The sequence below is a fragment of the Protopterus annectens genome, chromosome 1.part2 (assembly GCF_019279795.1).
Source record: "Protopterus annectens isolate FY-2018-M chromosome 1.part2, PAN1.0, whole genome shotgun sequence".
Lineage (NCBI taxonomy): Eukaryota > Metazoa > Chordata > Ceratodontiformes > Protopteridae > Protopterus > Protopterus annectens.
In genome coordinates, this window is record NC_056727.1 from 495,538,258 (window position 1) to 495,564,578 (window position 26,321).

Below are 26,321 nucleotides of genomic sequence, written 5' to 3' on the forward strand. Positions count from 1 at the left end.
TGCTTGAATTATCTTTGCAAAAACTTGAGGATGCAACTTCCATTCATGTGGATCTGTCATATTTCTGCTTAGGTTGTCTGCCAGCGTGTTTTCCTTGCCTGGCAGGAATTGTGCTTGAAGTTGGATTTGTAATTCCAGAGCCATGTTCCAAAGAGACATGGCTAGCCAGCACAGGGGATATGAATGGGTTCCTCCCTGTTTGTTTATGTACCACATCACTGTGGTGTTGTCTGTCCTTATCAATAGCTGGCCTGGATGCAGTAGGTCTTTGAAAGCCATAATAGCATTTTTTACTGCTAGCATTTCCTTTTGATTGATGTGTAGGTGCTTTTCTTTTTGGGACCATTTGCCCTGAATGCACTGATCTGTCATGTGCGTCCCCAGGCGTAGTCCGAGGCGTCTGTTGTGATGATTTGATTTGCTTGAGGCAAGCAGAATGGGAGACCTATGTTTCTTTGGCATGCTTGAGCCCACCACAGAAATTCCTTTTGGAGACATGGAATCAGTGGTATAATTGTTTCCAAACTGTGGCTGTGTTGAGACCATAAGTTTTTTAGGTACCATTGAAGTTTCCTCATATGCAGCTTTGCACATGGGATTAGCAGGATGCAAGATGCCATGAATCCCAGAGCCTGCATGATTTTCCTTGCAGTCAGCCTGGTGAAGGTTGTCATTTTTCTGAAGTATTGAGACAGTTGCCCTTGTTTCTCTGGCGTGAGGTAAGCCATCTGGTTGTTTGTATTCAAGCTGGCACCCAGGAAAATTATTGCTTGAGAGGGTATTAGTTTTGATTTATTTTTGTTGACTGTGTATCCCAGAGAGTTCAACAACTTTATTACAAACGCCAGATGTTTCAGAAGTAAGTGTTTGCAGTCCGCTTGGATCAGGCAGTCGTCCAAATATGGGTATATTTGTATCCCTTGAAGTCTGCAGAAGGCAATTACTGATGCCAGGCATTTCGTGAACACTCTGGGCGCAGTAGATAAGCCAAAGGGCAATGCAGAGAATTGATAATGGGTTGAGCCTGCAAGAAATCTGAGGTATCTTCTGCAATCTTGTCTGATAGGGACATGCAGGTATGCCTCCTTGAGGTCCAATGTTACCAGCCAAGACTCCTTGCCCAGCATGGGAAGAAGCTGCTGTAATGTGAGCATCTTGAATTTTGGTACGAGTAAATATGTGTTTAGGATGGATAGGTCCAAAATAGGTCTCCAATCTTTGTCCTTCCTTGGTACCAGGAATAGTCTGGAATAAAAACCTTGACCCTGTTCTTGTGCAGGTACCTCTTGAATAGCTTTCATGTCCATGAGAGCTGAAATTTGTTTTTGTGCCTCTGCCCTTTGATTTTGTGGCAGGTTTGGCATGCCTCTCATTTTTGGAAGGGTGTGAAAGTGGAATCTGTAGCCTCTGTCTATAATGTCCAGGATCCATTTGTCTTTTGTGGCAATATGCCAATTTTTCAAAAATAATGCCAGTTTTCCACCTAAAGGTGCTGCCATTAGAGCTTTGCTTGGCATGCAAAGGGGAAAGTCATTGTGTCTGCTTTCTGAATGGCTGTGATCTATCCTCTCCACCTCTTGGTGTAGGTGCTTGCCATTGACTGCCTCTAAATGATCCTTGAGATTGCCCTCTACCCCTCGGGTGCCTGTATCTACCTCTTTGAGGTCTGTCCGTGGCTGGAAAGGACCAATTTTTTGAAGGCCAGTTTCTACTGAAACGTGGAGGTTGTACCTGTAGGAAATCTTTCACTGTTTGCATTGATCTTGCCTTTTCCTCCATTTTCTTTAATACCTCCTCAGCTTTAACACCAAACAATACAGCTTTTTGAAGAGATGCATCTAGTAATTTAGCTTTGACATGATCTGGTAAGGTTTGCTCTTTGAGCCAAGCATGTCTACGTATGACAGACCCTGTAACAGCAGCTCTACATGAGGCCTCTAAAGCATCAAAACCACACTGCAAGGTATGTTTACCCACTTGTTCTGCACTATGCAACAAATCCTGCAACTCCTTCAAGTCTGGTTGTTCATGTTGTGACATTTTGTTTTTCAGTTGAGATAACAAAAACTGTTGATACTTTAACATATGGAACTGACAGTTTAATGCCCTCATGGTTAAAGTGGCCGAGGTGTATACCTTTTTGCCCCACCTTTCTAAAGCTCTGGAATCTCTCTCTGGAGGTAATGGATTTTTGGCAGTAGAGGCCTTAATTCCCTTGGGACCCTGTGAAATAGTTTCCGGGTCGGCAGCATGGCTTTTGTATAGGAATTGGTGTGAATCAGGAACCCGGTAATATCTGTCAGGCTTAACTGGAGCTGGTGGTAAAGAATCTGGGTTAAGACTGGCCTCTGAATACACATCATCTAGTATGTCTAAGACAGGAGGGATAGCCAGAGGCCTGTGCTGAGGGAGCAAGAGGAAATCCCTGAGCCTTTTCTTGGAATCTGAGTAATCTTGGCCTTCCCAGTGGAAGTGTTCCCTCAAAAGAGTGACTTTCTACCAGATATAAGTATTTTTTGTGGCTTTCCCACTGTTATTTAAGCTAGCGACTGCATTTCGCCTGTTTTACTGCTACTTTAAGTGATTTCTGCATTTTACACTATTTATTGCACTTTAAGTTACTAATTGTTGCAAATTGTTTCTGTAGGCTACACACTAAAGTGCGCTAGCCGATTTACAGCATTTATAGCATTTACTGTCTGTTTTTTTCCTTGTCTCTGTAATAAAACAAAAAAAATCTCTTGTTTTCCATATACTGAACTAGAGTAGTCCAGTTTCAGAGTTGCTGATCCCTGGGCTTTGTTTTTAGTTCCTGTTACTGATCCATTGCCTTATTAGGAAGGAGGGAAGTTTCTTTGCTTACCAGTGGGAGTGGGAAGCACTGAGCGCCTTTTGTCTGATTTGGTGAAGTTTCAGCCAGAAACTAGTAGTCCATTGGTCGTTTTGGGCCAATTCCTAGCTCCCTTCAGCCCCTGCTATAAAACGCTAAACGTGAAGCCTTGATTTAGGAGTTACCACTGTTGCACACAAGAGCAGCGGCGGTTAAACAAGGTTAAACTATTTGGGCCATCTAAATTCCACTCTTCCAATTTTCCCTTAAAACTACCTTCCTCGAGCTGTACTGCTGATCTAACCAGCATATCCTATAACTGAAAAGTTCATCTCTACTTGATTCCCAAGTAGACTATTCTCTATCTGTAAAGCCTAGCACTTACTCCTACAGTACTTGCACCTTGATAAAGCACTCTTATTATAGATAGTACCCCACCAGCCTAAAACCCACTTCCCCGAGTCCTTTGAAAGTCTCTTTATCTACTACTTCTAGTATGTCGAGGATCAGTTGCTAGTGTCCTCTCCAGCTCAACTGGTGAACCTGGGAATATTGAGGCAATGTTACAACTGCCTCATGTACACAGACAATCCTCTCCTTCTCCCACAAAACACAAATACATGCGAGAGATGCAACTATACTGCCAAACTGGAGGCTGAGCTCTCTCAACATAGGACTGGCAAGACCAGACAGGAGGAGAAGGTAACCACACACAATACATACCCAGTCACACATGGTACCATCACAACTTCAAATCATACACATACTCACACAAAGACATACTCGGAGGCTCTGATCAAAATTTACCAAAACAGCAGAGGCCACCAAAGCAGACACCCAAACAACTACCACCTCACGACCCAACACATGCAACACATAGACCACACAGTCAGAGTGTCAAACAGTCACAGCCCTAAGGCCAAACAAAATGCCAGACACACTTGTCATTGGTGATTCCATAGTCAGACACACTGACGTCCCGCTCACCAGACTGAGTAAAGAGAAGGTCACAGTAAGCTGCCTGTCAGGCGCTAGAATCCGCCACATAACGCCAAGCACTCAGGTCTCTCAACAGCAGGTACAAGCACGACTCAGTCATTGTCCACGCTGGTGTCAACGACCTGAGACGTACCTCCTTGGACTACATGAAAAGGGACATCGAGGAGCTCTCTGATTATGTAGCCCAGGCAGGTATGACCCTGACCTTGAGCAGTATCCTACCTTCACCTAGAATGATGCCACAATACAGTGATAAGATGATCAGCTTTAATAATTGGCTTAAATTCTGGTGTCATTCAAAGGGGGATCCAATGTCTGTCTGCCTGGGATGACATGCTGGACAAGCCACGCTGCTTAGGGACGGCTTGCACCTGTCACCCCTGGGCTTCCGGATATTGGCAAAGGCTCCTGCCACCCCCATAGTGCCTTTTTTAGGCAAGGCTCAAATTCTAAACCTACCACCCTAGAACACCAAAAAGGAAAAAAACTAAGGGTAATGCTGCTCAATGCCAGAAGTCTCAATCTCAAGATGCACGACTCGAGGCCCTTCTCAATATGGAGAACATCGATGTCTGTGCTGTGACAGAAACCTGGTTCAAGGCTCCTGAGAGCACCCCAGCACTAACAGGTTTCACTTCATATCATGCTCCGCCCCAAAATCCGGACAACACCAAGAAAGGAGGGGGTGTCCATATTCATAAAGGACACCCACACCTCAAGGTTGGTGGCAACCATGATGCATCGGAGACCATCCAGGTGCAATTAACCATAGGCAAGACTGCTCTGCAATTTGTAGCATGTTACAGGCCACCCTCTCAAACTCAGGAACCTCACATGGCCTTCCTGAAAACATTGGAGGGATAAATGTATCTCCAAACACCATCATACTAGGTGACTTTAACTACCCCTAATATAGACTGGGAACACTACTCAAGCCCCCTTAGCTACACTGATACTACCTTTGGCATAAAGGAAGGGTTGGTTCATGAGGAAACTCTGTCCTGATGGAAAATGATGGAAGGCTGCACAGCCATGAAGGCTTGTAGTTCGAAACCCTGCGTGCTGAGGTGATAGCCAGAAGGAAGGCTGTTTTCCATGACAAAAATTGCAGTTCTGTTGAAGCAGCTGGCTCAAATGGAGGCAGGGTCAGTTTTTCTAGAATTAAATTGAGGTCCCAAGCAGGTACTGGTTGCTTCCTTGGGGTTTTATATTCTTGGCCTCTGAGGAACTGTCTTAAGAGGATGAGAGAATAAGGAGGATCAGTGTTGTATTGCAGGAATGGCTGAGGCATGGATTTTGATGGAGGAGAATGAAAGTCCACTGCTTAGCATCTCAGCTAGGTACTGTAATATTTGAGGTAAATTCAGTATTCAGGATTCTGTCCCTTTTTCTGATTCAGGCACAAAACCGTTTCCATTTTGCGGGTAGGCTTTTCTAGTAGAAGGCCTTCTGGCCACCAAATGACATCCTGCACCTCCTTGGAGGAGGGTCTGTTGTGAAATTAAGGAATCCTCCATGCGGCTAGATTGAGTGTTTTCAGCTGACTGTGAAGAGTTTTGAAGTTGTGCTGGGTCAACAGAAGAGGCATTAGAGGCAGGATCCATGGTGGGGAATGCATCAGGCTCCTCAGGAGTGGGTAGCAGTGTTGTCTTGGCCAGTCTGGAGCAATGAGAATCATCTTTGGTCTGTCTGCTCTGGCTTTTAATAGAACTTTGGGCAGCAGAGGAAGAGGTGGAAAGGCATAAACTGTCATTGTTGTCCAACTGAAAGAAAGTGCGCCCACTTTCCAGGCCTGTGGATGATAGGTCCTTGAGCAAAATTTCGTCAATTGGTAATTTCTGTGGCTAGCAAAGAGATCTATATCTGGCCTTCCCATGCTTGAATTATCTTTGCAAAACTTGAGGATGCAACTTCCATTCATGTGGATCTGTCATATTTCTGCTTAGGTTGTCTGCCAGCGTGTTTTCCTTGCCTGGCAGGAATTGTGCTTGAAGTTGGATTTGTAATTCCAGAGCCATGTTCCAAAGAGACATGGCTAGCCAGCACAGGGGATATGAATGGGTTCCTCCCTGTTTGTTTATGTACCACATCACTGTGGTGTTGTCTGTCCTTATCAATAGCTGGCCTGGATGCAGTAGGTCTTTGAAAGCCATAATAGCATTTTTTACTGCTAGCATTTCCTTTTGATTGATGTGTAGGTGCTTTTCTTTTTGGGACCATTTGCCCTGAATGCACTGATCTGTCATGTGCGCCCCCCAGGCGTAGTCCGAGGCGTCTGTTGTGATGATTTGATTTGCTTGAGGCAAGCAGAATGGGAGACCTATGTTTCTTTGGCATGCTTGAGCCCACCACAGAAATTCCTTTTGGAGACATGGAATCAGTGGTATAATTGTTTCCAAACTGTGGCTGTGTTGAGACCATAAGTTTTTTAGGTACCATTGAAGTTTCCTCATATGCAGCTTTGCACATGGGATTAGCAGGATGCAAGATGCCATGAATCCCAGAGCCTGCATGATTTTCCTTGCAGTCAGCCTGGTGAAGGTTGTCATTTTTCTGAAGTATTGAGATAGTTGCCCTTGTTTCTCTGGCGTGAGGTAAGCCATCTGGGTGTTTGTATTCAAGCTGGCACCCAGGAAAATTATGCTTGAGAGGGTATTAGTTTTGATTTATTTTGTTGACTGTGTACCCCAGAGAGTTCAACAACTTTATTACAAACGCCAGATGTTTCAGAAGTAAGTGTTTGCAGTCCGCTTGGATCAGGCAGTCGTCCAAATATGGGTATATTTGTATCCCTTGAAGTCTGCAGAAGGCAATTACTGATGCCAGGCATTTCGTGAACACTCTGGGCAGTAGATAAGTTTCAAAGGGCAATGCAGAGAATTGATAATGGGTTGAACCTGCAAGAAATCTGAGGTATCTTCTGCAATCTTGTCTGATAGGGACATGCAGGTATGCCTCCTTGAGGTCCAATGTTACCAGCCAAGACTCCTTGCTTAGCATGGGAAGAAGCTGCTGTAATGTGAGCATCTTGGAATTTTGGTACGAGTAAATATGTGTTTAGGATGGATAGGTCCATAATAGGTCTCCAATCTTTGTCCTTCCTTGGTACCAGGAATAGTCTGGAATAAAACCTTGACCCTGTTCTTGTGCAGGTACCTCTTGAATAGCTTTCATGTCCATGAGAGCTGAAATTTGTTTTGTGCCTCTGCCCTTTGATTTTGTGGCAGGTTTGGCATGCCTCTCATTTTTGGAAGGGTGTGAAAGTGGAATCTGTAGCCTCTGTCTATAATGTCCAGGATCCATTTGTCTTTTGTGGCAATATGCCAATTTTTCAAAGTAATGCCAGTTTTCCACCTAAAGGTGCTGCCATTAGAGCTTTGCTTGGCATGCAAAGGGGAAAGTCATTGTGTCTGCTTTCTGAATGGCTGTGATCTATCCTCTCCACCTCTTGGTGTAGGTGCTTGCCATTGACTGCCTCTAAATGATCCTTGAGATTGCCCTCTACCCCTCGGGTGCCTGTATCTACCTCTTTGAGGTCTGTCCGTGGCTGGAAAGGACCAATTTTTTGAAGGCCAGTTTCTACTGAAACGTGGAGGTTGTACCTGTAGGAAATCTTTCACTGTTTGCATTGATCTTGCCTTTTCCTCCATTTTCTTTAATACCTCCTCAGCTTTAACACCAAACAATACAGCTTTTTGAAGAGATGCATCTAGTAATTTAGCTTTGACATGATCTGGTAAGGTTTGCTCTTTGAGCCAAGCATGTCTATGTATGACAGACCCTGTAACAGCAGCTCTACATGAGGCCTCTAAAGCATCAAAACCACATTGCAAGGTATGTTTACCCACTTGTTCTGCACTATGCAACAAATCCTGCAACTCCTTCAAGTCTGGTTGTTCATGTTGTGACATTTTGTTTTTCAGCTGAGATAACAAAAACTGTTGATACTTTAACATATGGAACTGACAGTTTAATGCCCTCATGGTTAAAGTGGCCGAGGTGTATACCTTTTTGCCCCACCTTTCTAAAGCTCTGGAATCTCTCTCTGGAGGTAATGGATTTTTGGCAGTAGAGGCCTTAATTCCCTTGGGACCCTGTGAAATAGTTTCCGGGTCGGCAGCATGGCTTTTGTATAGGAATTGGTGTGAATCAGGAACCCGGTAATATCTGTCAGGCTTAACTGGAGCTGGTGGTAAAGAATCTGGGTTAAGACTGGCCTCTGAATACACATCATCTAGTATGTCTAAGACAGGAGGGATAGCCAGAGGCCTGTGCTGAGGGGAGCAAGAGGAAATCCTGAGCCTTTTCTTGGAATCTGAGTAATCTTGGCCTTCCCAGTGGAAGTGTTCCCTCAAGGTATGCAAGGTTTCCCCAAAAGAATAGTCCTCGGGGAGACAGAGGAATGGACTCCTCTGCATCAGAATCTTCAAAAGGGGAGTATGAATGTTCCTGGTCTTCAGAATGTTCTGAAGTAATGGAGGCCTGGTCCGAGGAAGGATATTCTTCCTCCACTCTGGGCCTTTTGTCCGAGGGGGTTTGAGAACCCCTGATAAGAGTAATCAAATCCTCAGCCATTTTGAGCATCTGTTTTTTAGGCATGGGGCCTTGAGAGCGGCCCTGTGGAGCTTGTCTTTTAGTTTGCATGGCTGCTTTAGATTTAGTATAAGCCTTAATGGAAAAAGAAGAAGAAGGCCTGAAGACACCTTGAGAGGTGGCAGGCCTGTCTAAACTCTGAGTTTCCCCGCCAAGAGTGGCATCGGTATCTGTAATCGGGGTGTGTGCCGAGAAGCCTGCGACCTCGGGCACAGAAGACACCGCTAAGGAAGTGTCATCGGTAGTCAGGAGCTGCGTAGGCACCTCGCTGAGAACTGGAGCACCTGTAGTCGCCTTTAGCGTGGTGTCGGTAGAAGTCGCGGACCTCGCATGTCAGTCCTTATCTTTGCGTCTTTTACTCAAAACTGGAGTCGGGATATCCGACGACATAATGTAATTACATTTTTTGCCAAAATAGTGTTGGGTGAACTCCACCTGACGCTTAATAGTGCGTTTGTTGAAGCTAGTACAAAAACGACAGGCCGAGACGTCGTGGTCTGGGCCTAAGCAAGGAATGCAGAAGGAATGGAAATCCTTATGCGGTATTTGCTTCCCACATGAAATGCAATTATTAACTTTGTCTGACATCGGTCTGAGGCAAGAAAAGTTTCCCCAACGGGGTACTTAGCTTTCAAGAAGACTTCGGTTGCAAAATATTCGTAATCTCAGGAGCTGGCCAACCGGCACTTGCGAACTGCTTCTGCTTCGGGCACCGCGCGGCAAGAAAGACTGAAGAAAATGGCGTTGGCTGGTTCTTTTATACCCCTGCCGCACTGACGTCAGGGAAGAAGCGACAACATCCGACGCCGGACCTAGACTTTGGAATTCGGCCGACCGAGGACCCGCCTGACGGCAGGATAACCCATCTGTTATGACTGCAGCTGTATGCACGATGAACATCAACATCTTCCTATATGGCGTCACTCACAACTGGCAAAAATGGGGGGTTGCCATGGGCACCCCATGTGCCAACAGTTATTCGAATACAGTCTTGGCACAATGGGAGAAAGATGGGGGGAGGATGGCCTAATGGATAAGGTGTTTGCCTTGCAAACACAAGGTGCAGGGTTTGAGTCTCACAAGGGATAATTGGCTAGGCTTACAATGGCTCGCAAGGGCAGTTGCCTAGTACTAACCTATGAATCTATCTAGACATACACAACTTGTGGAAAGATTACATAATTTTCTACATGAGATTTGTGGACGATGTCTTTCTCCTATGGAAAGGAGAAGCCACTAGTCTACACACATTTGTCACGTTTCTCTCTTACACAACCAGTTTTTATGAAATTTGACTTAAAATTCTCCAAAAGAGATACAGAGTTCCTTGATGTGAAACTTTGCCTGACCCTGGGTAAAGGGATAGAAACCATGATTTTCAGGAAACCTACATGGCGAAAAAATTTGCTACATCAGGCCAGCATGCACCCAAGGCACATCTTTTGGAATTTAGTGAGAAATAAGGTCACACATATCTCCAAATTATATTCTAGGAATGACATCTTCTTAAAAGAAAATGAAACTTTTGTAAACACCCTTAAGAGAAGAGGATATAAGGAAGAAGATACGAGAATGAGTGGAGAAGAAGGCATGCAACTCAGAACTCAGAAGAGGTATCCCTTATATTCTAATAGGAGGCGAGAAGAGACAAGACAACCACAAGATAATATGCCTTCAACTAATCTGAGGTGCAGACTAACTTACAGCATGGATAATGGATTAATTTGTAATACTATTAGGAAGTTTTGGCCAGTCCTAACTTCGGATGAGAAATTACGAAACATAGTGGGGGATAAACCTAGCTTTGCATTTCGGAACAAGAAGAATCTGAAGCGCTTATTGTGTCAACATGATGGCCATACTATTAGTAGATATAGTACACGGAGCCAACGTAAAGGTACCTGGAAATGTGGTTTTTGCAAAGCCTGCCCTTTTGTACGGACACATAATATATTTGAACACCCAGTCACCAAGAAGAGTTATTCCTTTCAAGGTTATGCCACATGTACCAGCAAAAACATTGTATATTTAGCTATCTGCGAGGCATGCTCTTCCTACTATGTAGGTAAAACAAATAGGGCTTTTAAGGAACGTATTTTACGCCATCTATCAGACATAAGAAATCAAGTAGCTACAAATGCCCTGTATCAGCATATTCGGGCAGAAAAAAATCACAGTTTCAAATTTATGGCTCTAATGAAGCTAAACGAAAGCCCAAGGGGAGGTGACATAAGAAACAGAACACAGGTGGAAGAGACCAAGTGGACTATGGAACTGAGAGCAGATAAACCACTGGGCCTTACTGGAATGGTACTTCTAAAACCTATTCTGAAAAAACGGAGCATAAACATAAAAAGTAGAAACAGGAAGAGGGAATAAGTAGAACTTATTCCTGCTACTTGTACCTTTGGAAGAGTACCACCAGAGGGACCTGTCTCCATTAGCCATGGAAGAGGAACCACCCCTGAACAGCATGATTGGTTGAACACTGTTTAAAAGTTTTGCCTTGATGGGAGTGAATAAAGGATCTGAAGAAGGTTTTATTGAAAGCGCTTATCCTATGTTCTCTTCGTTTGTTTTGTTTTTCAAGAGTTTTATTAAATCACTGATTTTATCATGTTTATGGTGGTACATCTGCATTGTTTTCTACTTTGGTTCTTTTTTGGCAAGACTACCTTCAGCAGTGTGTACTTATTTCTTGTTTCTTATAAAATGTCAGTGATGTCAATGCACATGCAGAATGAACTCATCGCTCTTGCAATGAATGTCGGTACTTGTTACAGCAACATTAAATGTAACTACTTAAAATTCTGTCAAATTCTGCTCCCTAGTTGTTAGACCTGGTAAAGCAGATGAACAGCTAGCTTGATTTCATAAATTAAGCAAATCTGGGATGGTAATAATCTTGGAAGTTATTTGTTCTTCTTCTTTTTTTTTTTTTGCTTTGTAAATTACAAAGGAAGTTGAAGTGCTTATGAGCCCCCCCCCCCCCGTTCATTCATTCCAGCCGTACCACTGACCCCATCCATTGCTGGATCTACCTGCTCCTCCTTTTTCCCTGTACTTCTCAGAGTTAGATGGGGCCAGAAGGGTGACTTCAGGGGGTGGTGCCAGCAACTGTTTCTATTGCTTAGAAAGGGGGATTATTATCCTCCCTGCTCCTAACAGTCATCAACAATATCCAAGGGTTACTTCCCTGTGTAGATCACACCTCCCCCTCAAGGAGAATCTTCAGTGAACATCCTCTACCTGGATGGGCACACCCATCCCTCCCTGCCAGTTCCTAAGACACCCAAGCCACTAATCGAACCAGAAATGCCTGGGCCATAATTAGGGCTTTATCCCTCTACATGACTGCACTGGCTCAGTTAAGCATTCTCTCTGAAACTACTTCCAGCATAACAAATGGTCTGTTGCAAATAAACACAATGATAAACTAAACCATACCAAATGTACATTAGGTTTGTTCTTCTGAAACTTTGTAAACAAGTAATTCCAGAGAAATTAACACATTCAGATGATGTAGGAGTTAGCTTCTTAGACATAAATTCAGTTCCCACAGTGGAGCTACATCTGTGTAGCCAAACATGAAAGGCTTCTTTCAAAAAGTGTTTTATTATTTGCAAGTAAGTCATCAGAATGAACATGTGTATGCATGCAGGTAGAGTGCCAGGTCTATTTTAAGGGAAGACTTGGCCAGTCCTGAAGCAAAAGTACAGTCTAAAATGCTCTGCAAGATAGATGAATCACAAACTTTAAACCTCTGCCATTTAAAGGCATGAAACGTTTGCTGGCAGATGGTCTCCTACTATCCTTTGCCACTCATAAGACCAGGTATTAAGAAACAATGTTTTATGCTGCAGTCTGAGAGATTTTATGTGGAAATCGAGAACACTGTACCTTGATGGGATACTATAAGTGGTACAAGTGTTGTAACCTTCATGCACCTTGGCAGATCAACTACAATACTGGTGGCACTCATGTCACAAATGCCAGTCTAGAGCTATCAGAATAAGCTGTATTTTGTCATACTCTGCTTCCAGTAGCACCATTTGAATCAGTGGTAAAAGGGGAAATTCATACATTAAGTCCTGGTCTCTTCCGCTCATGCCCTCTCCTGATAAGTCCTTGTGCAGAATCTGGGTAGCTGGGTTATCTTCCAGAGAAACAAAGCAGTCTATCTAAGGACTTCCCCATATTCTGTACTATGCAGTGGAACCACCATTGTATGGAATTAGAAGTTATGTACCTACCATAACGTTCCATGTTAGTTGTCTTCTCTCGCCTTCTTTCTTGCTGGATGGGTTCGGAGCCGATCCTCGGCTCCGACTCGGCACTTGCTTTAGCTTGAGAACTCCTTTTACCAGCTCGAGGCAACCCTATATCCCATGATGCAAGGCGGAACTACCTCAGATCTCGTTTGGTAGCTAACCTACCCTGCTAAGGACTAACCTAACATAATTAGGAAACCCAAGTTCATAATAAAGAGTCCTCTAATGAAGGCTCAGGAGGAAACAACCTGATAGGAACTCTTCAAGATCTGTCCAGGCCAGGGGGAAGGAGGGAGGGGCGAAGAAAGAAGAGAGAAGACAACTAACATGGAACGTTATGGTAGGTACATAACTTCTAAATGTTAAGTTGTCAATCTCGCCTTCATTCTTGCTGGATGGGACCGTCCTAGCACCTGTATCCCGGGTGGCTCAATGGAACAGACTCTTGAGAACTGTGGAACCAAAACTGGCCCTGTCTCTGGAGGCCAAATCTAACTTGCAATGAGAGACAAAGGTATGAGGAGTGGCCCAAGTAGCTGCTGCACAAATGGTATCAATGGGTAGTCTATCCTGAAAGGCTGCAGAAGTGGATAGACTCCTGGTTGAGTGTGCTTTCGGTTTAGAAGGTAGTTGCTTGCCTCTGAGAGAGTACACATAAGAAATGGTGGAAGACAACCATCTGGATAAGGTCACTTTAGACACTGGGAGACCTTTCCTGTTTTCTGCATAGGAGACAAATAATTGGTCCGATTTCCTGAATTGTTTAGTTCTATGCAAATAGTACCTGAGCTGACGATGGACATCCAAAAAAATGAAGCTTTTGTTCAGCTCTGCCAGAATAGTTTGGGAAAAAAACTGGTAGATCTATGGATTGATTAATATTGGTTTGAGACACAACTTTGGGGAGAAAGGATGGGTTCGTTCTTAAGGATACCCTGTCCTTATGAAAAACCAAGTAAGGGGAACGGATGCAGAGAGCTTGAATCTCGGAAACCCTTCTTGCTGAAGTGACAGCCAGTAAAAATATAGTTTTCCAGGTCAATAATTTCAAAGAACATGAAGCAGACGGTTCGAAGGGAGGTAACATCAAGGATGCCAACATTAAATTTAGATCCCATTGCAGAGGAGGATGCTTTATCGGCGGCTTTAGGAGAAAAACTCCTCTCAGAAAGGCCTTGCATAATCTATGAGACATAATGTTATTATCATGCAAGCCAACATGATACTTGGAAATAGCAGCCAGTTGAACTTTTACTGTAGATGAAGAAGATCCTGACTGAAAAACCTCAGCCAGGAAATCTAAAACAGAATGCACAGGAGCAGTAAAGGGATCAATATTCCTGGAATTTGCCCAAATAGAAAACGCCGCCACTTGCTAGCATAAACGGTTCTAGTGGACGACTTTAAAGAAGCCACTAAGATGTCTCTGACTGAATCAGAGATCATCGGAAGCCTGGCTAGGGAAGGAAGTGGAGCAACCAAGCAGTGAGGTTGAGAGAATGAATGGCCCGGTGCTGTTGACCCGACTGGTGGATCAAGAGATCCGGAACTGGGTCCAGATGCCAGGGCTGCACCAGGAGGTGACGATGCAGAGACGGAAACCAAATTTGTCGAGGCCAGTAAGGGGCAATGAGAATCAACTTGGCCCTCAAAACGGTGGCTTTCTGAATGACTTGTGGAATCAAGGGAAAGGGAGGAAAAGCATACAGAAGTCCCCGGGGCCAATCCTGGGTTAGAGAGTCTCTCAGGGGTTGGCCTGGTAGGGGAAAGAGGGTGAAAAAATCGGGGCACTTGTTGTTTTGGGGTGTAGCAAAAAGATCGCAACAAGGTGTGCCCCACTTCAGAAAAATCTGGTCCACTACAGATTGATTGAGAGACCACTAGTGAGGCATGAGAATGGATCTGCTCAGCCTGTCCGCCAAGAGGTTGGACCTGCCGGGGATGTGCGTTGCTATCAGAAACCGATGAGAGGAGATTGCCCATTGCCAAAGTCTGAGAGTTTCTCAACACAACGGATAGGACCTGGTCCCGCCCTGCTTGTTGATGTACCAGACCACGGACATGTTGTCCGTTTGTACTGCAATAGTCCCCGTGGGAAGAAAGTCGTTGAGGGCTTGCAACGTTAAAAGCACCGCTCTCATCTCCAGGACATTTATGTGCAGATGGTATTCTATGGGTTGCCACGTCCCGTGGATCATCCTGCCCTGATAATGCCCCCCCACCCGATCAGAGAGGCATCCGTAGTAACTGTGGCAACCGGAGGAGGGGGAACAAAAGGTCGGCCCTGATGAAGAAGAGGGGAAGATATCCACCAATTCAGATGAGTCCTGCACGATTGTGTGACTAAGATTTCGTGCCTCATCGGAAGACTGTGGAACAACCACTGAGTGAATAACATCCACTGCAGAAGACGCATGTGGAAGCGAGCTAGTGGTAGAAGAACAATGGCCGCAGCCATAAGACCTAGAACCTTTAGTATCAGCCTGGCTTTGACTTTGCTGCTCTGCAATAAAATCCGAATGTATTTTTGGATGTCCAGAATTCTTTGATCTGTTAGTCTGGCTAACATTTTGACGGTGTTTAATTCTGCACCTATAAAGGTGATAGATTGGCAAGGCTGCAGAGAAGATTTTTCGAAATTCACTGAAATTCCCAAACTCCTGCATAGCTGCAGAGTGTAGTCTCTGGTCTGAAGAAGCTGACACCTGGTGGTGGCGGAGAGGAGCCAGTCGTCTAAATAAGGAAACACCTGGAATCATTGACGTCTCAGATGAGCTGTGACCACTGCCATACATTTGGTAAACACTCTGGGGGCTGAAGTGAGGCCAAAGGGCAGGGCTCTGAATTGGTAATGACTGGTCCCTAGCCGAAAGCGGAGAAACCTTCTGGAGCGCCTGTGAATCTTTATGTGATAGTACGCGTCCTGAAGGTCTATAGAGCACATCCAGTTGTCCTTGCCCAGAAAGGGCAGAATGGACTGAAGCGTGACCATCCGGAATCTTGCCTTCTTGACAAATCTGTTTAGACTGCTCAGGTCTAATATTGGTCTCCAATCTCCCTTCCTTTTGGGGACCAAAAAGAATCTCGAGTAGATGCCGGATCCTTCTTGGTCTGCCGGAACAGTCTGGACGGCTCTTTTTTTTTTAGGAGCTTTGAAACCTCCTGTTCTGCCAAATCCCTTTGACCGGGTGAGATGTCTGGAAGGGATTGTTGAGGTACGGGATACCTTTCGAAGGGGATTTTGTAACCCTCGGATATGATCGACTGTACCCACATATCTTGTGAAAGGGAATGCCAGGCTACTGGGTACAGCGAAATCCTTCCCCCGACTGCCTCCAAGGGTGGACAGTCGGGCAACACCTCAGGGGTGCTGAAAGGGCTTCTCAGGAAGAGACTCCCTGTTGCCCTGGTTCTGAGGACCCCCCCTGCCTCTAGGTCGGTGTCTATTATTGTTACCCCCTCTGCCTCTGGGGTAAACTGACCACGTGTGTCCGGTGTAGCTCCTTGGGCTTTGCGGAACCACATCTTCCCTCCCTTCTGACCCTTGGGATATGGTCTAGAAGGGGTGGAAAAATGGACTCCAACGACAGAAAGAGTTTTACCGTCCTGCTCACACCTGGTCAAGGTATCCTTCACCTGAGGTCTGAACAAAGCCGAACCATCAAAGGGGGTATTGGTGAAGGACGCCTTAAAGGGGTCCGCAAAATTACAAAGCCGCATCCAGGCTTGGCGTCTAAGAGCCACTCCTGTGCCTGTGGCCCTGCTCGCTCCATCGGCCGCATAGGATATGAGCCGCATGGAGGAGTTGGATATGGAATTCAGGATTGCTAGCTGTGAGGCAATCTTTTCTTGAGCCCCAGCAGCAGAAGGATCTTGGACCACTTCACCTAGTTCCTTGAGAATATCTCTTTGAAGCCTGGTGAAGTGACAAAGGTAGTTCAGCGAACGCATAGCAAAGGTCGCTGAAGAAAACATCCGCTTTCCATACCTGTCCATGGTCCTAGAATCCTTGTTAGGAGGATGGACAGGTACTGAAGGATCCGCAAGTTCCTTCTTAGTGGCGGCCGCCACCACCATAGCATCCACAGAGACGCCCTTGGAAAGAAACTGTTTGTCCGTAGGGGCCATAATAAACTTGGATGGTCTCCTGGGGACAGGTTCCACAGAATCTGGAGCTGCCCACGCCTTTCGAGCCACTACCTGCATAAGTGGGTTGAAAGGCGGAGACACCCAGGAGGTGGAGGGTCGGGATCCAAAGGCCTCCAGATATACTGACTCATCCTCGGAGGGGTCAATGGATGGCCAATTCCCCCTCTGTTTGAGGAGCTCAAGGATGTCTGAAAAGGAGACATCCTCAGAGGGGGATCGTGGGGAACCCTCCGACTCATCTAAGTCGGTATCAGATGTAGTAGACTCAGGGGAGTCTGTGTGTTTCCTCTTACACGTCCTCTTCGGAGGGGGTTCACCTGCAGGATCAGGAGAAACTTCGGAAGAGGAAGATATTCAATGGGAAACCTGGGGCGATGGATCCCTGGGCCGGAGAGCGAGAGGCGGGCAAGAGGTGTCTACAGGCACCGAAGATAGAGGAGCGGGAGTGTTGGACCGTTCACCTGGCTCAGGAGCCAGGACACTCCTCATCACCTCAAAGGCTCCACTCCCGGGAGACCGGAATATTCCCATTCGAGGAAATAGGAATTCCGGCTCCACTGAGAGGAAGGCTCGAGGCCGATGTCGGTGCCGAGCTTACCAAAGCGAAGCCCGAGAGGGAGAGCGGGGTTGGACAAGGATCCGATGCCACTAGCCCCTCGGAGCCGACTAGGGAAACTTGACGACGGATCCCTCCAAGGAAGGTCTCAAGGAGGAGATCGGGCCGAGCGGAGCCGAAGGATGTATCGGCTCGGCGCCAAAACAGTCGCTGTCCCGAGAAGCTCCGGCTCCGAACTCTGGTGGGGAGTCGGAGGAGGAAGTTCAAGGGTGAAGCAATAGCCAAGTCTGCTGAGACGGGCTATGGAGCATTTGGGCCAGTGCCTGCGACTTTAACAGCCTGCTTACCACCCTCTCTAAATCGTGGTCAGACAGCCTGGAAGATCTCGAAGATCGGCTCCGATGACTCCGCTCCGACAAAGAGGAGACCCGGAGCAGTGGATAGATTCCAAAGGCGGGGACCGAGATCTCTTCTTGGAGGAAGTCATCGGAGCCGGCGTCCTATGGGTTCCAGATGGAGCCGAAGGCTTCGGCTCCAATACTGGATACTGTGTCGGCTCCAGCCGGAGCCGACAAGGCAACAGCAGATTGGGTGTCGGAACCGATCGGAACCGACCCTAGCTGAGAAGGAGAAAGATCGGCTCCGGCCGGAGCCGATCTCGACTCCGGAGTCGGAGCCACCGGGGGAGGCTTGGAAGCTGTAGCCTGACCCCTGGATGGCTTGGAAGGCTTACTGGACCCAGGTTTAGTGGGTGAACCTTCCGGCTTTAGCAAGCCACGGAGGATTAACTTGTTCCTCCTTTCCTGCAGGACTCGCTGGCTAAAAGAGTGACACAAAGCACAGGAGTCCTGCAGGTGTAAAGGCCTCAGGCAGTAAACACAAGAAGTGTGACCGTCTGTCAGAGACATTTTCTGACAGCACGAGTCACACTTCTTGAAGCCCGAGACCTTTACCTCTTTAGACATAGTCTAAGGAAAAAGAGTAATAAAATACTCACACAGACACACACACACCAAAAACAGTCACACAAATTAATCCCCAAACCCAGACACACAGATAGGGATTAATAAGGAAGGCCTAGGCCTAACTGAAAATTTAAAACTTTTTATAAAGTAAAAAAATTTTTCTATAAGGGGAATAGGGTGATTAAATGTGACACTATACACTAAAAAATAGGAAAAAGGGGAAGATAAACCCTGACTAAAGCTGTTTGAAAACTCAAACTTACCTCAGCTGGCAAAAAAGGAGACCTCTTCGCAAAGCGGCAAACGAGATCTGAGGTAGTTCCGCCTTGCATCATGGGATATAGGGTTGCCTCGAGCTGGTAAAAGGAGTTCTCAAGCTAAAGCAAGTGCCGAGTCGGAGCCGAGGATTGGCTCCGAACCCATCCAGCAAGAATGAAGGCGAGATTGACAACTTAACATCTACTATTCATATACCATTCTGATAAACCTACTGACAATGCCTGCTAGCAGCCTGAGGTGGCCTGGAAGCTTCAAAGATTATTGAATCAGACCATCTGTATTGCCGACTCACACACTTTAAAAACACAGAATGCAAACAGTGGACAGAATGAATTATTCTTTGTTTGCTCAGACTCCATATAGCAGAAGTACTGTCTATTTGAAAAAGAGCATGATCTGGTGGTAGCATGAATCAGACAGCACACAGGTTTTATTTGTATAATGATATGTTATAACTACAGTGGATAGTCCATGAGCCTTCCACTGGCAGGGACTGAAAATGGGTAACATAAACTCAGTTAGAGACTTCTGCAAAACTAATCTCATAGGGAGGCTGAAGAAGGATGCTGACCAGCTGGTATAGATTCTGAGATCTTTCCACCAAAGAAATTCATATGGGACAACTTTCTGTACAGAAAACATCTTATTAAACTCTTATTGTCAATATGACTGGGTCTTCTCACATGTACTCTTACACACATAATTACTTAATGCAAGATACTGCGTACCCAGAGGCTTATTACAGGTTAGACTGCAAATAATACAAACTACTGGCTTTCTAAAACTTTGTATCTTCTGCCTCAGTGGTACAGTCCAGTAATAGACTTTAAAACAGAAAGTGGTCAGACAATGCTTTATTCGACAGGTCTTGAGATATTCTTTGGCTGTTACCAACTATCCTGTCTAGAAAATCAGAAATTCAAAATTCAGTTCCCCTTTATCTGGGGGAAACAATCTGTGTTGAGTGGTACATATGAAATGTATATTCTGCACCTAGAAAGTCAACAGGGGGTAGGTAACCAGTTCAGTGTGGCTCCCAAGATTAGGAACAACTGATGGGGGGCACCCCCAAACTAGGGAGAAACTGTCGCACATGAAATGTGTATATCTTTTGCTTTGATATAAGCAATCACTTAAACAAAGATTCAATGAATGTCCTTGGTGCAATATCATGCTACAGGCACTGACTAAAATTATGCATTTACTTACTGTCATAAATTGAATATAGCAGGTCAAACGGTAGTGACGAAAACTGGAAATTACGGAGGAGAGATTTTGTTTTCAGCTACAGGGTCATGTGTACAGCTCTGTTCTCCATTTTGCTCAATGAACCAGTATTAACTTTTAGTGTGCACAGAAGTGTTAACTGTCTTAATCTAAGCAAGAGGATGGTTTTCCTAAGACTATTGTTTCTCTTTTCTAATGAATTAAGAGTAAAAAGGGTTAGGCAAAAAACTTGCTTGTCACCACAGTCAAAATACTCTTTCAAGAAAGTTTTCCATCTCAGGGGAAATACCCTTAAGGAAGTGCAGTTGTTGAAACAAAAGACATCTCCGAAGCTTTTGTAAAATAAACGGAAGGGGAACCCATTCCCAGTGCTCTTCCTCTTCTTTTTCTCTTTCTACAGAAATTCCAAAGACATGCATCTGGAGCATTTCTCCCCGGGCCTCCGCTGAAAACAGGCTCTGTGGAACCTAGTCGGACTTTCCTGGTCAACAAATGACAAATAAATAAATAAATAAATAAAAAATAAATTGTAAAACCTGTTTTTTTGTTCTTTTTAAGGTTGCTTGGAGAAATTCACTGCCCACAGAAATGTCTGAGGGGGAGGGTTGCCAAGCCAGAGAAAGAAAGGTACTTGACCTTCCTGACTAGCCACTTACATGGTATAATCTGTGGCAATTTTCTAAAAATCATAACTAGCAGTAGCCATCCCTGGATTTGATGCCCTTGACTGCACTTTTCTCAGCACAACTTTTGCTAGATCCCAGTGTTAAAAAGAGAATTTCCTTTTCATAGTGGGGCTGACAAAGATACCTTTATTGATGAGCAAAATTACTTTCATTATGATCACCTCCTCTATTTTAAGTGTCTTGGAAGAAGACAGGGCTTTTTTGCACCTTTTTTTCTAGCATTTTGCTCATCCTTTTACTTTCCCCACCCACATGATGTAGTTCATAAATAAGTGCTACCTCCTCCTCTTCATTCTACTTACCCAGCATCTTCACTTTTTTTCTAAGATGACCACCTTCAATATTTTCAGTCTTTTATTTATGGTTTCAGAAATGTGTTTTTTACAAAGTCCACAGACCACAGATGTATGCCCCACATGTAAACAACTTACACATTTTATGTGATTTCTTTTCAAAGTGAACTTTCTGCCACAAACACACATTCAATTATCTTTGCTACGAAGATGTAGGCAGTCTGGTGAAACTTCTCAGCCAATAACTGTTCCTGAAAAAAGATGAAAATATACAAAAAAACATATTTCACCAGACGTGCGCAGGTACTTAAAAAGTCAGTGCTGAAATCTAACCAAAATAATGGAAAATAATAGCTAGAATGGTAAAGCAATGGCAACATTTTTTCTCCAAAAGGGTACTGTGAGAAGATTCACCCAATCATTTAAGCAGTACAAACTGAATTAGAATACGCTAACATCAGTACTATAGCACGCTTAACTAATATCTGCAACTACCCGGATGAAGATTCAACCTGAACACATGGGCACTGCTGGAAAACTTTGTACCAAAATCAGAAACAGAATGTAAAAATAGCCATATGCTGTGTTTAGCTTCAGTAACAATAAAAGCAAGACTGATATAGAAAAAAAAATATATACAGCTCTACAGATTAACTATTTATGTTTTCAAAGGTCAGGTTAAGAAAAGCTGATGTAGATGCCCCCCCCCCTTTATTAATGCAGAAGAATGTCACATTAGTTTAATGCCACATGGCAAAAGTGCACTGTAAGTGGTCTGACATACAGACATGAATATACTGATAAGCAAATTTCAGGAGTCCTACTACTATGCAATTGACAACTCCTTGAATGTAATCTCCTGGATCACAAATCCTGGAATGCTTTTGCATTATTCAGCTGTACTGGAAGATCACAGTCAGATCAAAGTTATTCCAAGTCTTTGTTTTTTTCCTTTCATGGTATCTCTCTTTCACAGAGGTGTGCAGGTTTGGAATTAGTATGTATAAGTGCAAAGATGTGAAAGTACTTTCCCTCAGAACAAAACACTTTCTCCTCATGTCAGTCACAGTTTTGGTGGGTGCATTTTTGCAATGAGTCTGACTCACTCCACATGTTTGCTTCTGTCTAAATGCAACTGCACATGCTAAGTCATTCAACTGTGAGTACTGCCTCTCTGTCCACCTCAAATCCCCAAGGTGCTGTTGTCTGGCACTGACAATGAATCCTCACCAAGAGAAGTAAGAGCAGGACACCAACTACTTCATCTTTTCTCCCGTTCACAACTGGCTCCACTGGCGGCTTGGGTTTGTTCCTGAATCCAGACAACTAGTGGCATGACTGGACATGTCTTTGTGCCACGAGCTAGAAAACTCTGGAATCCCACATCAAATAAAATATACTCATTAGGTAAATCAATCAAGACACTTCCAGTTCCATATTGTTCAATGTTTAGACAATGGGAATACATCTTTTGTATAATAACCCATATGAATACCAACAGGATAGCATAGTTTAACTGCTACCTTCCCAAATATCCACTCCATACCCAGGTTTAGCATTTTGTGAACATGCCAAAATATTCTGTAAAGATTGTATTTAACTTGATAAATGATGCCATATGCAGGCAGGGTCAATACTATACCTCACCACATAGTGCAGCAGAAAACATTCTCTAACTTCCACATTTATATTAAAGTGAAATTAACTACTGCACAATCAGTACACTACATGTTGCAACTATGATAAGTCAACATCAACATAATCAGTCGATCATCAATCCCTTTTCCCATTTTTACATGGGACAGGGTGTCACATCAGCATTAGTCAATGTGACCAGATCATCAACAGCTAATGTTTACACCATAAAGTGAATGGTCCTGACAGGGTAATTACAAATATAAACACAAATAGATAAAAGAGTAAGAAGAGTTCTGGCCTGCTGCTTTGGGAGCCACCAAGTAAACTACAGTGAAATAGGTACTCATTTCAACAGAAAATGTTCAACAAAGTATTTCTGTCATTAATAAACACAATTGGGTATTCCTTCTTTCCATGGATTCCCATAATGCTGCAAATTTTTCCAAAAGTATCCAACACTTGGTCAAGCACTAATTGTCATAGCTCCAATAATATATACCAAAATAGATAATCAAGGAAGAGAAGATTGCCCATATTTTTCAAACTGCTGGAACACTTCTTCTTCTCATGGGTGAGTTCTCTGTTAATTACAATAACTGAGGCAAGTAAGATTACATGCATTTTACTTGGGAAAAAAATCAGCAGTTTTATCAAGATAAGGAAAAGAAAGAAATGTATTTACCAAAGGATTTCTTCGAGCTCGTCTCATGTACTCAAGATTCATTTCATCACCAATTCGTATCAGTTCTTGTGCAATAAGTCTTTCAGCATGCATGTCTCCAGGCATCTGAGCAGCATCTGGCATGTCTGCATCAGAACACAAAAATAACTCTGAAAAAGCACAACATGCTGTCTGCTGCAAAACAACTGGGAAATGTAACTTAAAGCAAACTTGGCAACAAAAGCAGGTTAATGTTCTTAAGCAAATGTACTACCAGCAGTGAAACAAATGACAGATGCATCATTACATTTGAAGAACTCTATATTATGGTTGCTTGTAAATGAACACAATTATTTGCAAATCTACTACCTCCACCAGTAATTAAATAATTAAGAAAAATGTTTCCTTTAGAATATAGTTGTGTATGTTCATCCTGTCCATCTAGCCATAAGGAAGTCATCTATTCAGAATGGATCTTTTATATGCTTTTCTGAGATACAGCTTGTTAATTAAATGGTTGCATCACACAATGGTGAGCTGTAGTAAAGAGCAAACACTGAGCTCTCAAACTGCATGCTCCACAATTATGGCTCCTTCTGTGTTTCATTCTACTATCAGCAGGACACCCCTACACACACACTTTAGCAGTAGCAGCAACATACCCACTGTGCTGCCAGTAAGAATTATTCTACAAAAAATATGATGTACTGACAGTCAAGAATACATCCACCATGATCTCTACTAACAGGCAGCATAACCCAAAACAATATAAGGTAGTTCTAATTCCAAACATAGCTGTCTCTATTGATAAACATAAACCACATATTAATGTATTACCATGGAGGCACTCATTTGTCTTCATCTGAAACCCACTAGGAAGTAAGTATCTCTTCCATACCTCTCTCTTCGATTTGAAGGCAACACTCATAACTTTCACTATGACAGCACTGTTCTCACATCCCTCTTCAGTCAGGAACACAAGAAATGTACCAAATTTTCTGTGGAAATGCAACTTTCTCAACACAGTCAGAATTGCTGCATGACTCTTTCAACAAAGCAAAACTCCCACATCTCTGTCAATTTAATTACAATGTCTGTCACACCTTACCTTTTTGTTACTTTAAATATGAACTTATTTTCAGAAAAAGAACACATTTAAAACAATGAAAAAAACTAGTACATAAATTGATACAAAACCAAAATTAGATTAGCTTCTCTTATATTTTGCAGTGAATGTTTCTAAATTATCCCAGCATCCAAAATTCATGTTACCATTCACAGATCTTAATCTCTAACATAAAACAACATTTAGTAAAATAAATAAATAAATAAATAAATAAATAAATAAATAAAGGTACAGAGTCAGATCTCCATTTCTTATCATTGTTTTTTTGGTAACAGTGAATAGACTTCTGGACATAGAATATTGCGTATGTCTTATTATATGAGGGAAAATAAGAAGTTATGTACCTACCATAACCTTCTTTCTTGCTTGATGGTTCGAGCCGATCCAAATGACCCGGCTCGACACTGCACGCTTTTTAGCTCGAGAACTCCTTTTACCAGCAGCCCCATATCCCATGATGCAAGGCAGGAAGTACCCAGATCGACAAAAGGGCAATAACACCAAGCAAAATAATACTCCCCAAAGCAACAAGCAACTTACAAATGCAACAAGGACCAGGTCTGAATGGTCTTTAGTATTATAGTCTCTTATACACGGTCTGTCCAGGCCAGGGGCTTGATGGGACCAAGGCCCCTAGCACCTCTATCCTGGGTGGCTCAATGGAACAAACTCTTGAGGACTGTAGAGCCAAAACTGGCTCTGTCAGGCCAAGTCCAATTTGTAATGGGAAACAAACAAATAGTGTCTAAAGGCAGTCTAGCTTGAAAAGCGGTAGAAGTAGCTAAACTCCTAGTTGAATGTGCTGTAGGTTTTGAGCACAGCTGTTTTCCCCTGATCGTATAAATTTCAGTGATGAAAGAAAGCCATCTGGACAAAGTCACTTTAGAAACAGGAAGGCCTTTTTATTATCCAAACAAAAAGTTGATCAGATTTTCTAAATTTTTTGTTCTGTCCAAATAATATCTAAGCTGACGGCAAGATAATGTAGCTTTTGTTCAGCTCTATCTGAATAGTTAGGTAAAAAGGATGGATTAGTTCTCAAAGATACTCTGTCTGAGCATGAAGTTCAGACACCCTCCTGGCAGATGTAATAGCCACTAGGAATAAAGTTTTCCAAGAAAGATATTTCAGGAACAAGAAACAGCTGGCTCGAAGGGGAAGAATCAAGGATGTCAGCACTAAATTTAAATCCCACTGAGGAGGAGGATTCCTGATTGGAGGCTTTAGTAGGAAAATTCCTTTCAAAAGGCCCTGCAGAGCCTATGGGACATAATATTATGATCTGCTATCCCGACATGAAAATTAGAAATAGCAGCCAAGTGAACTCTGACTGTGGAAGAAGAGGAGCCTGCATGGAAAATCTCTGCTAAGAAGTCCAGAACTGCCTGAACAGGGGCAGTAAAGGATCAATATTTTGGGCAAATCCTCCTGGTAGAGGATTTTAGTGAAGTTACTATGATATCTCTAACTGGGTTAGAGATCAAAGGAAGCCTGGCTAAGGAAGGAAGTGGAGCAACCATGCTGTGAGGTTGAGAGAGGGATTGACTGCTGACCGGATTGGTGAATCAGTAGATCTGGCACTGGGTCCAGATGCCACGGCTGCACCAAAAGGTGATGATGGAGGAATGGGAACCAAACTTGTCGAGGCCAGTAAGGGGCAATGAGAATCAATTTGGCTCTCAACGGTAGCTTTCTGGATCACCTGAGGGATCAGAGGAAAAGGAGGAAGGCATAAAGAAGCCCCGGGGGCCAATCCGGGGCCAGAGCGCCTCGGGGGGGATGGCCTGATAGGGGGAAGAGGCTGAAGAGGTCTGGACATTTGCTGTTTTGGGGAGTAGCAAAAGATCGCAACATGGACGACCCCATTCCAGAAAAATCTCTTCCGCTATGGATCGCTTGAGAGACCACTCGTGAGGCATGAGAATAGCTCTGCTCAATCTGTCCGCTATAATGTTGGTTTTCCCAGGGATATGCGTTGCTACCAGAAACCGATGAGAGGAGAATTGCCATAGTCTGTAGGACTTGGTTCTGCCCTGTTTGTTGATATA

General features: G+C 43.9%; 1 protein-coding gene across 2 annotated transcripts in view; it reads right to left on the reverse strand.

Moving 5' to 3' along the window:
* BCL2L11 (BCL2 like 11) overlaps positions 1-26,321 on the reverse strand; it is a 345,403-nt gene that overhangs the window by 189,736 nt on the left and 129,346 nt on the right. For both annotated transcript variants that reach the window (XM_044057194.1, XM_044057199.1), the window contains exon 3: positions 23,169-23,293. In XM_044057194.1, the coding sequence (XP_043913129.1) occupies positions 23,169-23,293 (125 nt within the window). The remainder of the gene's footprint in view (positions 1-23,168; positions 23,294-26,321) is intronic.